We start from the raw sequence: 16901 nt of genomic DNA, 5'->3' as shown, positions 1-16901 counted from the left end.
ATTGATCGAAGGTAAAGGGTGATTGTGCACTTTAACAATACTGTTCACTTTCAGGACATCATCTTGGACGAAGTTCAATAGAATCAAATAAACCCTGACCTGTTGGGACGGGGAAGCTGTCACTTCATCTTAAATCAAAATAAACGAATTCGTAGGTGTATGAAATTGTCGGTCTTCATCGGCCAGAGTGTAGTGTAAAGTGTACTTACATGTGATTAGTTGATTCACAATTTCTTTACAATGTTTGATATTTATCAATTTCTCAATAACAACTTTCTAATATTCTATTACAGTCTCCATGCTTAGAAATTTTTTTGATCGATTGTTGAAAAACGACCGAATTGAAAGCGCGCAAAACGTAACCACTTCTCGCCAAACGTACTGCTTTTGTTCTTGTAAACTACACCCGACTATAGTAACCAAAGATGTAGTTCTATATAACATTCTCTTTTACACATTCAACGATGTACTCAAATGCCGAAAACTTTCGGTCAAAAGCATACCAACAGAATAGAAACACTAATCCATAGTCGAAAAAAATAAACTTGGTTGATTTGTCGCGCAGCGTTTGCAACTTGAAACTTACCTGGAAAGAGAAAAAGAGTGAAGAAAAAGCAAAATATTAGTAACAAAAATGTAAGAGTCAGAGAGCAATTTGTTAAGCTTTCTGATATATATGCACTCACGCACACACGCTCTCGCTCTTTGCTGTTTTAGGCTTATGGGAAGCCTAACACTGAAATACTACAGAAATTTTGAGGCTTTGAAGCAATCAGCTGTCGATCGGTTAGCCTCTCCAGTGAAGTGTGAAGCGAAAGGTGCGAATTGTAATGAGGTGTAGAAAAGAACCCATCATCAGTAAACAGGATGCACCGCAATAGTTTTCAAACCTGTTTAAGAACAACTTCAGTGGATGTTCATTTTGTATTACCTTTAAACTCATTTTGCAAACTGAAAATTAACTAGTTTGTAGGAATTCTGGACTTAGCACTAATGTTTGTTTGAGGTCAACGTCGCATCTACACAGAGCAGAGCAAATCCGTTGCTTATACACAGTCCTGAAGTAAGTACTGACCGAGAAATCAGCCGTCTGCAAATGTAAATGTAACCACTAGCACCATACAACGACTCGACAGCATGATTTGACCAAAGGTACTAATTATTTTCTCATTCGATGGACCTATACCTATAAGTTCCATGCGATAGCAAACGGCGGCGTGTTAGAAAAAGGAGAAAACCTAACTTCAACCGGGCACATTTCAACATCTTTCCGCCCATAGTGTCGATGTTTAAGTTTCATTGGACTGCAGTGCACAGGAAATACATTCATCTGTGAAGGGAGGCGACTACCATGTATGTAGTTAATCCAAACGAAGTGGCTAATGTATGCGTAATATCTTTTTGATTCAGATAATTCGTTGTTTTGGATATACTAGAAAGAATTAACGTTTACTCAGCTGTTGCTACCTGTTATTTACTATTGACTTAACAACGTTGAACGTCATTGCTGGCGTTTATCACAGAATGAATGCAAATGACAACATTGGAAACATATTGAAACAATATCAGACTCTTTTATGTGATAAATTCTATTTAACTATGACTTTTTGCAAGTCCAATGGTAGTAAAATACTGTTATTGGAATTATCTAACAGTAACCTTTTCCCGTGCCATAATTTTTACCCCAGACAAGAATGAAATTGCATAACGATGTATTAGATATGCACTTTACAGTTCTGCGGAATTACGCAACCGCTGTCACTCTAGATCCGAGACCTAGCCAGATTCACCCAGGTTCAACCAGCCAGCCAGCCAGTCAGCCAGACATGATTTGTCGATAAAACTGTATTCATTAGAACTCTCATCCGATGACGGTTACTCGCCAGCCGCAGTCGCAGTCGCAAGGCAGAGCCCAGAATTCTCAGTATCGCACCGCACTGAACCGCTTGCGAATCGCAAAACCCAGGCACACCGAAACACACCGGGACGAACGATAATTAATTGATGATCCTAATCGCCCGCGAGCACCACCGCCGACCGCACCACCGCACCGGATAGTTGTGCTGATGGACGGCTCATTAGTTGAAAGGCTACACTGAGTGCACTAATTGATTTATGGGAAATTCTTTCTCTTTTCCCGTCAGCGCACAGAACGAACGACGAAGGTCGGTCTGTTTCGTAATAGCGATGAAATGAAATTAATGCTTTCTCGATAATGAATGTAATTGGCTCTGTCTGATAGTTTTATTCTTCTATGGAAACATCGAACTGTGCGGAGAAAGTCTTCTCGACAGGATGTGAGCATCTCCGTCTGGGCTGGGAATTGGGTGGAGAAGATGAAAATACATTCTATTCTGTGCCCTTACATCTTGCACTTGCAAAAACATCCCGTCAGAATCGTATCATTCGACAAACGCTATTTGTGAGAATTATGACTAACGCAATTGTCTCTCGACACTGTCTCCGACACGTGTGTTTGCAAATTATTCGAAGTATGTCAAACACTTCTTTATTAAGGCGATAATGCCCTTGAATGGCAATATGATGAATCGATATACTGAGGAAACAGGCAGACTGAATTGTTTGGTGGGAAGGTATTTAATTCTACACACAATCGTAATGTTATAAATTGGAATGTTATTTGTTGATTGATAATATTGATGTATGTGAATAAATGTAACAAGTTTGGACCATACCAAACCATGTACTTCGTTTTGATGGTATTGATGAATCTCAATCTCGCTGCTTCCCGTTTAAAACGCCTAGGGTCTCTGCCACTGCTTTACGGTTGATTTCGAGGATATCGACGTCATCCGCGAAACCAAGAAGCATGTGAAATTTTGTGATAGCTTCGTTCTTTTCCACGTTTGCTCTTTGTTTTGCATCCTCCACGGGAATGTAGAATAGCAGGTTAGAGAGGGTATACCTTTGATTCAGTCCATCTAACGCCACGAAAGCGACTGAGGTATAACTCGCTATTTTAACGCATGATTTTGATCCATCCAGTGGAGCACTTAACATAGCACTAGCTTAACAATTATCGTCGGAAAACCATGTTCTAGCATTATCTGCCACACCTCATTTCGTTTGTCTGAATCGTACGCCGCCTTAAAGTCCACAAGCAGATAGTGAGTCTGTAAGTTATACTCCCGGAACTTATCTAGTAACTAACCCAGGGTAAACATCCTATCCGTCGTGGAGCGACCTTCACGAAAACCAACTTGATATTCGCCGACGGATGGACTCCATTAAGGGATGAAGTGAAAGCAAAGGCAAAACGAAACGGAGAAGAACGCTTCGTATTGAAAACTAAGCAAAGTGCAAATACTTCGAGGAAGTACTCTGAGGAAGAATCATTCCTGTTTCCAAGTATCACCATCGATCGTCATCGTTTGACTTAGATCTTGGAGGAGACACTAGGTAGGCGCTTGAGAGAGTCAGAGCTATATTTGACGCTTCTTCCGGATAGCTCTTGCTATTTCATACCCATTTGGTATATTTATTTCGTGAAATAAGGGAATCAGCATAGCATCAGCAGGAGTAGTTGCAAATCAGCAAGGGGAGGACTATCTAAATGAAGAAAAAGGAACAGATGTACAAGTGACTGGTTGACAAACGGGTGCCTCAAGCGTTTAACTTAATTTCAAGGTGAAATACTGATTTTAAGTCTCCATTTGCCCCATTCTACTCTATTGGCTCAAGTTAAGAAAAAATATATCTTAAATATGCGATAATTTTGCAAGGAAAGATCCTAGAGAGTTGTGGCCATCTGTTGTTTTGAGTGCTTCAATAATTATCTAGAACAATGGAACAAAACGGAATTCCTAAAGAAAATCTTTCATAATTCTGTATGCGATGGAGACAGAAATGTCATTTCTTAAGCAAAGTTGCTTGCTTTTACGTTTTTTACAACTTTGCCGAAAAAAACATGTTTCTATATTCTAACACAAAAGAGTGTAAAACGACGTGTAAAAGGACGTAAAATACATGTACATGACTACAGAACTATTGACTGGGCACAGTATGTACGCATGTACGCATAAGTACAGCAAAGAACGATACTACTAACGCCATCTCTTATCCCAAGGTAGATACTATTGTTTACGTGTGTTAGTAATCGCAACCATCTGTATGCAATGAATGTATGAATGTATGCATGTGATGTTGATGTACGATATCCTCCAATGATGATAGTGTGGTAGTGATGTTAGAAAATAATGACACATAACGGGTGGCAACTAAAATTTAGGAATTTTGTCGCGGTCCTTAAGCTCAACAACAAACGAGCCAAGACGGAAATGGGAGTATGAATGTGCTAGCTCTCTCTCTCCTCTTTTTGTCAATATTTTTTGTTTTGTTTATGCTTGTCCAGTTTGGGTAAAAATGGCGTCGAAACAAGAAGCATTTCGGGAGCGCGTTGTACACTTCTACGAGCTGCAACAGAAATCTCGGCAAAAGGTATACGGTACAACATTTAAAAAGCAAATATGTTGCGGCTTCGACTGTTTACCATATCCTAAGTTGCTCAACAACTATTCGCAAGCAAGGTAGTGGAAGACTTGCCAAAATTATGGACGCAGAAGGACATCGTTCTCTATCTCGTTTCTTCAACAAAAAGCCCTCTGGTTTGGCTATCAATTAAGATGCACCAGACGAATGTTTGACGAAAATTTTGATCCCGTTTCTACAAAAACATTATACAGATGGACAATACTTGTTTTTGCCGATTAGAGCATCATCGCATTACGCCAAAAAAACACAATCGTTCATGAATACCCATTCGATCCCATTTTTAGCCAGAAACCACGACCCGAAAAATCTGTCTTAGTGCGCCCAATCAAAGATTTCGTCGGGATTTTGAAGCCCAAGTAACAATTTGGGTTTTATTACACTCTTATGATAGCATTTAGGACCAAAATTGGTCTTGAAGACCACAATAACAATACAATAAAACTCACATTGTTGCTTGGGAGTCCGTGAAGTATAAAAATAACTGGAGAGCCACGAATTGCAAACAGTTGATTGGTAGAATCAAGAGATGCATTCACAAAGTAGACATGATGGCCGTACAACGCTCCTGTTTCGACGTCAAACGAAAGCTTCGCCGAACAGCCGATTACGGATCGTTTTTAAATGTACACTAATTTTTTTTCAACAATGGATAATGTATCTTTAATTTCGGTTAATCAGATCTTCTTCATGTATCTTTGTCTTTTTTTGACAGCTTGAGAAAAAAATTCCAAAATTTTAGTTGCCACCCGTTATAACTAACACAAACTAACATTGACCACCGTCGTCCGAGGAGAGCATACTAATCCTGTCTGTTAGACAGAACCTGTCTGATTTGGGACCCACTTTGTGACACAATTTGAGTTCTGTAATTTTCGAACATCCCGAAGTAAGATTTTTGTTGTATAATAGCTAATCAAACACTAGTTCCACGGGAATTAGGTGTACAATAGTTTAATAAGCTATTATACAGCAAAAATGTTACTTGGGTATGCTTGCATTACTCTAATATGGGAGAAGGGGATGGTAAGGACAAGTGGTACATATACAAGATTGTTGCAGCTATTTGTCTTAAGCTGGGTCATATTTCCACTTGCCCCATTCTACCTCACAGATTTGTAAAGTTAAGGAAAAATAAAGCTTGAATATGCGATTACTTTGTAAGGAAAGGTCCTACACACTTTACAAAAAGCACCGAGTTCGGCAAAATTTTGCCGAAATCTCAACGGCCGACCGTTCGGTAAAATTTTTTATGTTGCCAAACGTTACTAGAGATCCGTAACCGTCGATATACACCATCGACATTTTTACCGAACGTTCGGCTGTAGTTCCTCTGCAAAATTGTGATTTCGAGTGCTTCGATAATTGCCTAAGATAATTTTTGTAAAATGCAACTAACAAAAGTTAAGTATGAAAAAAGTAATTTTTAAGAAATCTTCATAGAAAATGCTCTATAACTCTGGACTCCATGGAGATGCAAATTTCATTTCTTCAAAAAAGCTGCTTGTTCTTACTGTCGCTACAACTCTTATTGTAGCTTTCGACTGAGTATCTCTACAAAGTTTTGTTTTTCGGTTTTGCAGTCAAATTGCTGATAAAAACGAACGTTTTTCTTCTACTTCCGACGTTTCGATTTGTATTAAATCTTTCTCAAGCATTAGAAAATTATCGTTTTTCGTTTAGTGGCTCTATTGAGTTGAGCATTAACGGTCACCGTTTAAAAAAATGACCGTTAATGCTCAACTCAATAGAGCCACTAAGTCACCGTTTAAAAAAGTGACCGTTAATGCTCAACTCAATAGAGGCACTAGACGAAAAATGATAGTTTTCTAATCCTTGAGAAAGATTGAATACAAATCGAAACGTCGGAAGTAGTATAAAAACGTTCGTTTTTATCAGCAATTTGACTGCAAAGCCGAAAAACAGTCCCTACAACTTTGTCGAAGGAACCAAATCTTTATCTCCTATCACAAAAAAGTTTTTATCGCGGTAACCTATGACTAAATTTCGACTCTTTCAGATCCTTTATACAAACCTTCATACAAACAAATATTCAAAAAAAGGTTAACAAAAAATCCTCGTTTTGCCATTTTAGCACTGTATCTTTGTTCTCTGCTAGCATTTTTAAAAACAAATCAGTTTTGGAAAGGACTGATACAATGATTTGTAAAAAAAATTACATATTTAAATGTGGAGTTTAATGTTTAAAATTAGATTCATCAGCTTATAAATAAAGGCGAACAGTACTGTATCTCACGACAAATAGCTTTCCTCTGATGCAAAAGCCGACGGTTGACGTTATTTCAACGACATTGAGATAAAATCAAGAGCTTGATCACGAAAACTAGTACCGGGTGCTTGTTTTCGTGGTATCACATTCATTCATAATCTCAGCGCCCATAGTATGTACTTCGATGTCTCCGGTCACAACAGATTACTCATTCCACAGATCATTCATTCATACCTACCGTTGGAGTTGTTGACTCAACAAGCGGTTCGACGAGCAATGGGAATCTCTTTTTTACCAGTGTGCTAATTGCCAAAAAAGTGATTTTTTCCGTTGTGAAATGGTAAATTAATGAAATATACAGTTCACTTTATCAGCAAGCGAGTAGCGTTCCGAATTGATAATGCATAGATTCTGTGCAAAAGCCAATTAGCGGTCAACTTTGACTTGAAAAAAATACTTTATGAAATATTTAAACGTACGCTATCCGTTTTCAAGACTATGAGATCCCATTAACTGAGGTTCAGGACTCCGGTAAATTGGTTAGCAAGAAGAACGGATTCAATTTGTTTCTTCGCACCGTAATGATTTATATGGCAACACCAGTTGATGCTACTTGTACCATCAATTATTCTAAATTGATTACTGAGAAGAACAGTGTATTCCACTAACGAGCTGCTTCTAAATATAATCACATTAAACGTAATCGACTCCGCAGCGATCTACAACAACACACCCTTCTTTGCTTCGGTACATACCGGCACCGACAGCCGGGATACCGAGCCTACCAGCATGGGGTTTCCTCTATTGTCACAACATTTCACACGGGAGCTTTTTTACTCATTTGCCTACCTGTCTGGCATGGCTGTGGTGTGGCTTTATGCGCTGAAAAGCTAATGAAATTAATTAAAAGTAGCTCGTTATCGGTTGCGCTGCTACTGCTACCAACAACAGGCAAGGTGAGAAGAAAGGGGGAGGGGGATGGATTCTTCGTTGATCGTTAAGTTGATGCAAAACTAAAGCAAGAAAAAATCCCGTTTCATTTGTCAAGGTACCAGCAGCAGCAACAGCAGCAGTAACAGCACCGCCAAAAAAAGAACAGTAAACTGCTGCTCCAAGATGGGACCGGTTCAAGCGACACTAGATTAGGTTGCACACGGTTGAGACTGGCTGGTAAACAAATTATGCAGGGGCACGACGACGCATGTCGTGTTGCTGCTCTTGTAAGCATGATTGAAACAACGTTTTAGAACGATAAAGGATGTCCACGGGAACGAACAAAGGAAAATTACTCTACCAGCAGCGAGGAAGTTGATAATTGAAAATTAAACCTAAAAGATTGTTTTTTTTTATCAAAAAAGAACCTAATTCCACACAGCTTTCTTGTGGGAAAGTACGGGTATTCAGGGTTTGTAAAAAACAAAATTAGTTTTGTAACAATTATCTTTCTGGATCGAAAAAAGTGGCTTATCTGCAGTAAGAATTAGTTTTGAGGCCAGTGTTTGTTCAAAAGTTTGCTGCAACTTTCAAATCCATAAATTCTAGCTCTTTTCGCAATATCAATATTGCATCATCCAAAGCGCCATAGTTTACAAAAGCTTTACTGCGTGTCATCCACATTATTTATTTAGATGGCCTCAATACTGGTACGGTTTCGGTTTGGAGGGCCAATTGTTGATTCCATCTGTATCAATATTATAGGAGTTTGAGGTAGTGTTCCGTGATCAAATCATTTTTATGCGTTTTTTTTTAAGATCGATATGAAGAAGATGAAACTCGTGAGGTGACTAAAAATCCATCGGATAGGTCTCAAACAGTAGATGCTAAAACAGGCACTGCTAAAAGACCTCGACAGCACGATATATCTAATGTCCGTGATAGCAATTACCAAAATGGAAGATAAAAAACCAACGTCCTATCATATCGGTCAACAATAGGTTGAAGGCACTTAGAGCCAACTTCTGGGATGAATGAAGGACCAGAAGAAAGGACTAACTTTCCTATAGCGATGCACTTGAACTAGTTAGGGTATGGAATCTACCAACATACTACCCAAAAACCGAGTTATTAACAACTAATCTCATTGAGCTGGTTGTTGAGCAAAGACAGGAACAGTTTGATCTAAGCCTAAATTTGTCAGATGATGGGAACAAAACTCTAATTGAGTGCAAGGGGGGATTAGAAAAGCACGTAGGAACAGCTAAAGGCAAATGTGTGAACGAATTGAAAACTTGTACCATAGACTTTTAAGAAACGCTTGGTGTTATGATGGAAAAAGTATGAAGGTCTGTGCCTACGAATACATGATCAATTCGAAAAAGCTTGACAATTTGCAAATGGCTGTCACGCAAATTTTTAATTTACTGTATTATAATAAATATATAATCTGGGTTACCATTTACCACTGGTTCACAATTTTCAATTTCTTTGCAAATAGTTGACATATAACACCATTTATTGTGGCAGGTTGATTTGAAATATAATTGCCTTTCAACTAACATACGAACGAGTTGAAATTATGACAGCTAAAATATTATCAATTAGCTAACGTCCTCTGCACATAGATGGTTCTTTTTGACACTTTGTTTATCAGTTGTCTCACACTTGACAGCAATACAATCGAAAGTAAGTAAACAATTGCATGCAACTAATTGTAAAGCAACAAATTAAACGCCCGAAAGTTATTTTCGGATCAGACAGTCGTTAATTCTTCCTCACTGCGAAAATTTCTGCATCACGTCACATGCATGAATATTCCGTCAACCCCATTTTCATATTAGACATCAGTTTTAAATAAATTCTTGCAGTATGTGGATACATCCAGGTGAAACATAAGGTTGGTTGCTCACTTTTTTTTAATTGTTCACTTTCAGGACATCAAATTAGGCTAGGTTTATCGCAGATCCTAAGAAATCTTGTTGAGATGAAGAGACTTATCACATATTCTGGCGCACTTTCCTAACACAGACATCAAATTGATCTAGGTTTATAGGTTTTCTAGGTTTATAGCGGTCCTAAGAAATTTTGTTAGGACGAGAGGACTTTATTACTTTTTCTGGCGTACTTCCGAAGCACAAATATCAAATTAATATAGGGTATGTTGCTGCTTCGTCGTAATTGCCTATTCCCGTCCTATCCAACACAAATTATTAAAAATATCAGCATTTTTATGACACACAATTCAAAACTAGTTATTCCCTAATATTTTAGTTTATTGACTATCATACGCGATCAATCAAAGTAAGCTAAGATCTATTTAAATGCTTTTTATCATTAAAGAAGTCCTACCAGCCAAATTTCCTACGTTTTTTCGTGCGACGAAGAAGAAAATGTCGACTAATCGTTTTAATTTCCGTCATTCATAAATGAAAATAACTCACGCAAGGCATTGTCGTTATTCTACAGCCAGGAAAACTTACCTGACCTGCAGCAATTTTGCAGAATAACATTTGTCATGCCGTCCTACACAAATACATGCGCGTTAGCTTCGTAAACATTGTTGTGATTTTTAGTTCGGACGATGAAAAATTTTGATGGACGGATTTTAAAACGGTACGACGAATTTAAGAAATGAAGTCAGTTGCGTAGTTTCAATAATATGCTTTAATAATCGCTTTTCAGTGATATCAAAGTTCACGGATCGGAAGGTAAGTGTGTTTTAGTCAAATCAGCACCAGAACTTTAAGAGTATTCATTAAATCCATCCAACAAATGATGGAAATTAGAATGGCTTTACTTACTATGACGGGAATTAGAAAGAAACCCTAAGTCTGAACATCGTTAAGAATCTTCAACTTCTTGGGACGAGGAGACTCTGTCACCCTTTTTTTTCTAAAAGATAGTAATCGAAGTCATAGTAAACAGATGGTGTATTTAACTGTCGACCCTGCTTGTGGAGCAAGGCGATCACAAAGAATGCGTGTGGGGATATTTCACCTTGAAACTTTTCGTTAATTTTTGCTAATTAGCGATTGAAAAAGAAAGTAAAAATACAAATCACATAATTGTAACATCTGTTATGAGTTTATCGATCTGTAAACCATGAAAATACATTCATAATTGGCAGAGCTATTAGCATTCAAATTCATGTTTTCGTGACGCGCGCATTTTTTAATTTTTGGAATGACACCTTATCCCAAACTTTGCCGTAAGACGTAGTCCTACGTCAAAATGGAAGGCGCGAAAAAACACTTTTAAAGTCATTTATACCACTTACTTTAATGTCCATTTGTTTGAAAGCAATGCAAAAATTGATTTACCACCAAATAAAATCGCTCACTAGGAGCATTTCTTGATATTGAAGGAGCATTTGACAACACTTAACATTATTCAGTTGGAAAGGCAATACAGCCCGGCTTGGAGGCTTGGATGTTCCAAACGAGAAAAACAACTAAAGGATGTCATCAAGGTGGGATACTGTCGCCTTTACTGTGGTCGCTAGTCGTAGACGATCGGCTTAAAAGCGCTGACTGACAAAGGTTTTGAAGTGATTGGGTACGCGGACGATGTAGTAATTCTCAATAACATTGGCGCAACATTGCTTAAGCTCAACAAAAAGACCTAAGCACACAGGACAGGACTACGAGGTGGTCGAAAGGTGGAAGCAGTTCACCGATGAGCATCTCAACGGCGATATAACAGAAGGAAACGGAACGGAAATTAACCTACATGTGCCTACAGACGACAAAAGCGTGCCGGCTCCCGATTCCGAGGAGATCCGGCGAGAAATCAATCAGATAAAGAACAACTGAACCGCTGGAAAGGACCGACTCCCGGCAGTATTCTACAAAAATGATCAACAACCGCTAGGAACGGCATTTCACTGGATAATTTCAAGGGTTTGTGTGCAAGAGAAACTACCGGAGGAGTGGATGGAAGGTGTGGTTTGTCTCACCTACAAAAAGGGGGATCAGCCAGATTGCTGTAATAACCGTGGCGTTACACTGATCAACGCCGCCTACAAGGTGTTCTCCCAGATTTTGTTCCGTCGTCTATCTCCAATAGCAAGAGAATTCGTAGGGCACTACCACGAATCAAATTTTCACTTTCCAACAAATCCGACAGAAATGTCGGGAGTACAACGTGCCGACGCATCATATTTTCGTGGGTTCCAAGGCAGCATACGATACAGTCGTGTGCGAACAGCTATGGCAGATAAAGCACGAGAACGGTTTTACGAACAAACTGACGCGGCTGTTTGAAGCTACTCTGCAGCGAGTGAGATGCTACCTACGAGTTTCGGGGTCATTCTCAAGTTACTGTAAATCGCATAGAGGGTTACGGCAAGGGGATGGACTGCTCTGCACTGGACTGATGACGACCTCGACGTCATTACTAGAAACCTTGGGACGGCTAAAGCAATCTACGCCAAACTAACAACGGAGGCTAGGAGGATTGGGTTACAAATCATTGCGTCGCAAATCAAGTATATGGTAGTAAGAGGCTCAAGAGAAAATAACGTTCGTCTCCCACGGACAGTGACTGTTGACGGCGATGAATTGGTAGTGGTTGATGAGTTCATATATTTGGGATCTCTGGTCATCGGTGACAATAATACGAGTAAGAAGATTCAACTACGCATTCAAGTTGGAAATCGAGCCTACTCTTTCCTCCGCAAGACGCTTCGATCAAGGAGCATACGTCGCCGCACAAGGCTGACGATGTATAAAACGCTAATTAGATCGGAAGTCCTCTACGGGTTTGACACAGTAACTTTTTTTTACGAAGGACATACGCGCGCTTACCGTATTTGAACGAAAGATGCTGCGTATTATTTTTGGCGGAGTACAAAGGGAAAACGGAGAGTGGCAGAGATGTATAAACCACGAGTTGCAGGCACTAATTGGATAGTGTTCCATCGTATACGATGGCGAAAGTTGGGAGACTAAGGTAGGCTGGACACGTCACAAGGATACCGAACGACTGTGCAGTAATATCTGTTCTCTTCAAGAACCCCGCCGCACAGTGGGGAATCGCTGGCCAGCAGCCAAAAAATGAAAGTTCATTTCGACTCTCCGTTGTATTTTTCCTGTGATTCTATGCTATTGAAGTGTTCAAATCCAAAATTTTAGATCAATATGACAAAATTTGAATTTTCTATGAATCTTGAAAGTATGCTATCTCAGCATGTTTTAGCGTTTTTTAGAAAAATAACCCAATATTTCAAAACATGCTAGTGGTCTAATGGTAGCTCGGATTTCAACGGTGTCTAAGGAAAAGTTCTTCAAAAAATAGTGCTGCATAAAGCCCATTAATTGAGTTTGCAGTAATTTTATCATAGTATGCCACAATTTTAATTTTCATTAAAAAAGTGCCATATTTTCGCGTAAAACACGCTTAAAAGTTTTGAAGCCAAGGTTCGCCACTATTGACACTACCGGTAAAAGTTAGCGTAAAATATGAGCTTTCAAATGGATATAGTCTCATTTAGCGCAGAGTAGCGCAGAGCACAGATGTTACGCTTGTAAGGCTACTATATCAGAATTCAACAATATAGACAGAATGCAAATACTCAAAGTAAACGTAGGATATCTCAATTATGGGATATCTCCTTTACATGGTTGGATAACCTACTTCGAATGTATGGTCCATATTGCATATTGACTAGATTTTAGAGGTTGCAGGAAATCTGAAGGATACAGCGATAGTAATGACGGAAATACAGTTTGAAGATCTTATACCAATCCTGGTATTAGTTCTGAAATAACGGGTATAGAAATGAAATTAATTAAAAGGTTGAGAAATTTTCTTATAGCAAGTTCTTGAACACATTATTTCAGAAAAATTCGAAACTTATTGTTTGTATACCAAAAACTTTTATGTCGGGGTATAGTCCTCATAGAATACGTCCACTGCAATGCAAAGAATTTGAATTCGCGGTCATAAATGAATCTAGACAACTATATTGCTGATAGGACGAATGACAGAAGAAGCACAAAAATAAGTTTTTTTTGTTTAATTATAGTCATTTTAACAACTCTGGTCATTCGTGACTTCTGCGGGGTTAGGAATTGAACCACGGTCCTTGGTGTGAGAGGCGTGAATGCTAGCCACTACACCGGTATTGACCCTCACGAAAATAAGGTTATTGCTTTATGCTAAAAATAGTGATAAATATACAAGACAATATTTTATATGCAAAAATGAGTGTGAAAATACAAATCGTGATAGAATTATTCGTCTTCTTATTTCTCCGGATAAAGCTTATAGCTTCTTCGAAACGGAAAAATGTAATTAGAAAAATCTTTCCGAGAACGCTATATTACTATTGAAGACGAAACATGAAACGAGTGATTCTGCAGAAGGAGAAGAAGAAGAAGAAGAATAAGAAGAAGAAGAAGAATAAGAAGAAGAAGAAGAAAAAGAAAATTGAGATAAAGAAGATTAAGAAAACTAATAAGGGGAAAAGTTTTGATTTTTGATAAATATTAACTTATATGGATTTTGTGTTGATTATTAAAGCTCATACTTGCTTTGTATTGTTTTATATAATGTTTTATCCTATAAAAATCCATCTGCAATAGTTTTCCAAATGACCCTCATTTCTTATACGTTATTATACTTAAAAAATACATGAAAAATAGTTGAAAATTCTCCCTAACACAAAAAATATACGTTCTAATGGAAAATAAACCTGAAATTCGGGCTCAGCACCCCCAAATTACTTAAGAACCACATATTATCCTTGATTTAAAGAGATTTTTTTGCTTGGCCAGCATTTGTATGGAGTCGCCCCACTGTGCGCCGGCATCAGGAATAGAGTGGCCCAACGTGCTAGAGGGCTCGATCAGGTTAAAGCCGACTTGCGTGTATCAAGACACTCAACGAATTGGCGACGAGTTGCCCAGGACCGAGTACCATGAAGAGGAACTCTTGATACGGGAAGAACCACCCTGGCTCTATGCTGTTAGAAGTAAGAAGTATGTCAGGACTAATCACGAACATCATCCAATGAAGATCGGCAAGCTCAGTGTGGAGATTTGCCACTTCTATATTCTTGAGAGTGAGACCTTGGAACACCGCGAATGTCGAGTATTGATACAACGCAGACTGCGTATCCTCAGGAAAGGAATACCTGAACCTTACGACGTCTGGAATGGAATTCCCATTGAAATACTTAACTTCAAACGTAGTGCATTGCCGAACTAGGATTCATGTGCAATCTGACACACGGCTATCAATTCGTCAATAGTGATGAGCCACGAGTATGCACTTAGATTAAGGCGAAGTATACTAGAATATATCTCCCAGAATGGTTGGAGTGTTTCAGTCTCCTACAAAAAAAAAGATCATATAAGAAAATGTTTTTATAATCCCTAAAAAATGAAATCCCGTGTTAGGTTTGGCAAACGTAAAACAGTTATAGTGAATCCAGTATTGTAAAATCCTTTAGTAAAGCAAATGAGATTCATGCAACTGGAAGTTGATGGTAAATGGTTTGCTGTAATGATAAAAATCAGCTCGCAGTGACCTGATCTTGTTTACTCCGTGAATCAATGACGAATAATCTATTTTGCAGCGGAATTTTCATACAACTCAGAATAAATGTATTTAAAAATACCTCTGTTCTTAGGTTCAATTCTTTTTAGTCAATATTGATGGTGTTTTCAGTTTTTATTAAATGCTAAAGTTTTGTAACTTATTCTAAAATATCAATCAGGTAAATGGTATTTGGTCAAATTAGAGCTCTTCTACATTATGACACGAACAGCATTGGTTCAGATCTCATTGAAACTAGCATAAAAGTCGTGTAAAATAATATAATTACTAATTATTAATCAATGTCAAATCAAACTTTCCGAACGATGATGGCATCTAAGCAATTTTGAATTGCTTTCACCGTCATCACCTGCGGAACTAATTGATTTGTCAGCGACGCTAGACTAAATTGTTAGCGAACTCCACCGCCGACTTCCACGGTTCCTCCTGGGACGACATATCGAAGTAACGAGCCGTCCGCTGGTTGCGTTCGCTTATCACCCGGTCCAGCTTCTCTGCGCCTTTATCTCGCAGGCAGTGATACAGCGCACGGGCATCGACCGTCGCCGATGATTCACACTGTTCTGCATCGACTTCGTAGCCAGCCATGCCATAGTCACGACGAACCTCGTTGACCTACGATGAATTGATAGCGTCCGAGCTCAAAATAACATTATGTTTGTTAAGTGCTTGACTTACGTTCAGTTCATTTTCTTCGGTAATCCAACGGAATCCACGAAGGATGCAATCCAATAGCGGAACCGATGGGCACCTGTTAGTTGCATCCAGATGGCGTTCATGTCGCTTCTCGCAGTAATCCATAAAGGTTTGACCGATCTGTTTCACTTGGTCCCCTAGTCGTTGATAGGTTACTCCAATATCCTTATAGTGTCCATGAAACATACGAAGAATTATTTCCGCATGTTTGCTGTAGAATTCAGCATACTTGAGGAACACCGATTGACAGGTGACTTCATTAAGCTCACCAGCTAGCATCGGTTCAGCATCCTGCTTCAAGGCTTGCAGTTTAGCAGCATCAGCACTATAGTATGCTTCCGCTTGTTCAATGAATCGCTCAGGACGAAACCGTCGCTGCTTCGTATCGAATAACCGAAGTTCTTCACTGACACACTTTACGTAGCACTGGCTTTCAGGAGAATCATCCGGCTGCCATCGCACCCAGCGGGTCTTCATCTCAACGTTGGCCGACGAATCGTTCAGGCAGCGAACGTAGGCGTACAGGGTCTGTTCCGGACTGCGGGGCTGCCATTCCGTGACACGACCATCGAACACCGAATCGTCACCGCAACGGAAAACTGCACCGAGAATGGACTGCGTTGCAATCGCAAAACAGAACAGACCAATCCATGATAAGCAGCGAATGGCAGCCATGATCTCTCCGGTCCGGACGATCGGCACACAACGAGAGCTCAATTAAGACTAAACGATCTGGAGTGGTTCAGCACCGGCTGGCCCATGTGCTGCATTGTCCTAATCAGTTGTCCAGTTGTCGGCAATCGGTTGTAAATATGGCTCCAGTTAAAGATAATCGCCTGATCACAGTGTGTTTACAAACAATCGCCATGCTCTGTCTGTCAGAGCTGCAGTGACCTGCTGGATTTTTGTGTTACATTGAAGGAAATCATTCATTTTTGCTTCCGTGCTGGGCTGCAGTGAATAAGGGAAG

General features: G+C 39.2%; 1 protein-coding gene across 1 annotated transcript; it reads right to left on the bottom strand.

Annotated features, from left to right (window-relative positions):
* Window positions 1-15304: 15304 nt before the first annotated feature.
* Window positions 15305-16639, bottom strand: LOC128734492 (37 kDa salivary gland allergen Aed a 2-like). Its single transcript, XM_053828721.1, has 2 exons — window positions 15914-16639; window positions 15305-15850 (listed from the first exon to the last, which is right to left on the bottom strand). The coding sequence occupies exons 1-2, from the start codon at window positions 16604-16606 to the stop codon at window positions 15614-15616; spliced, it is 930 nt and encodes a 309-aa protein (XP_053684696.1). The 5' UTR covers window positions 16607-16639; the 3' UTR covers window positions 15305-15613.
* Between the last annotated feature and the right edge of the window lie 262 nt (window positions 16640-16901).

The sequence above is a fragment of the Sabethes cyaneus genome, chromosome 2 (genome assembly GCF_943734655.1).
Source record: "Sabethes cyaneus chromosome 2, idSabCyanKW18_F2, whole genome shotgun sequence".
Lineage (NCBI taxonomy): Eukaryota > Metazoa > Arthropoda > Insecta > Diptera > Culicidae > Sabethes > Sabethes cyaneus.
The sequence above is the reverse complement of the archived record's forward strand: the minus strand, read 5'-3'. Positions and strand labels throughout refer to the sequence as shown.

Coding starts and splice junctions, on each gene's coding strand:
- LOC128734492 (XM_053828721.1), bottom strand. CDS start 16,606: ATGGCTGCCATTCGCTGCTTATCATGGATTGGTCTGTTCTGTTTTGCG. Junction 15,851..15,913: donor CCGAAGAAAATGAACTGAAC/GTAAGTCAAGCA, acceptor AATTCATCGTAG/GTCAACGAGGTTCGTCGTGA.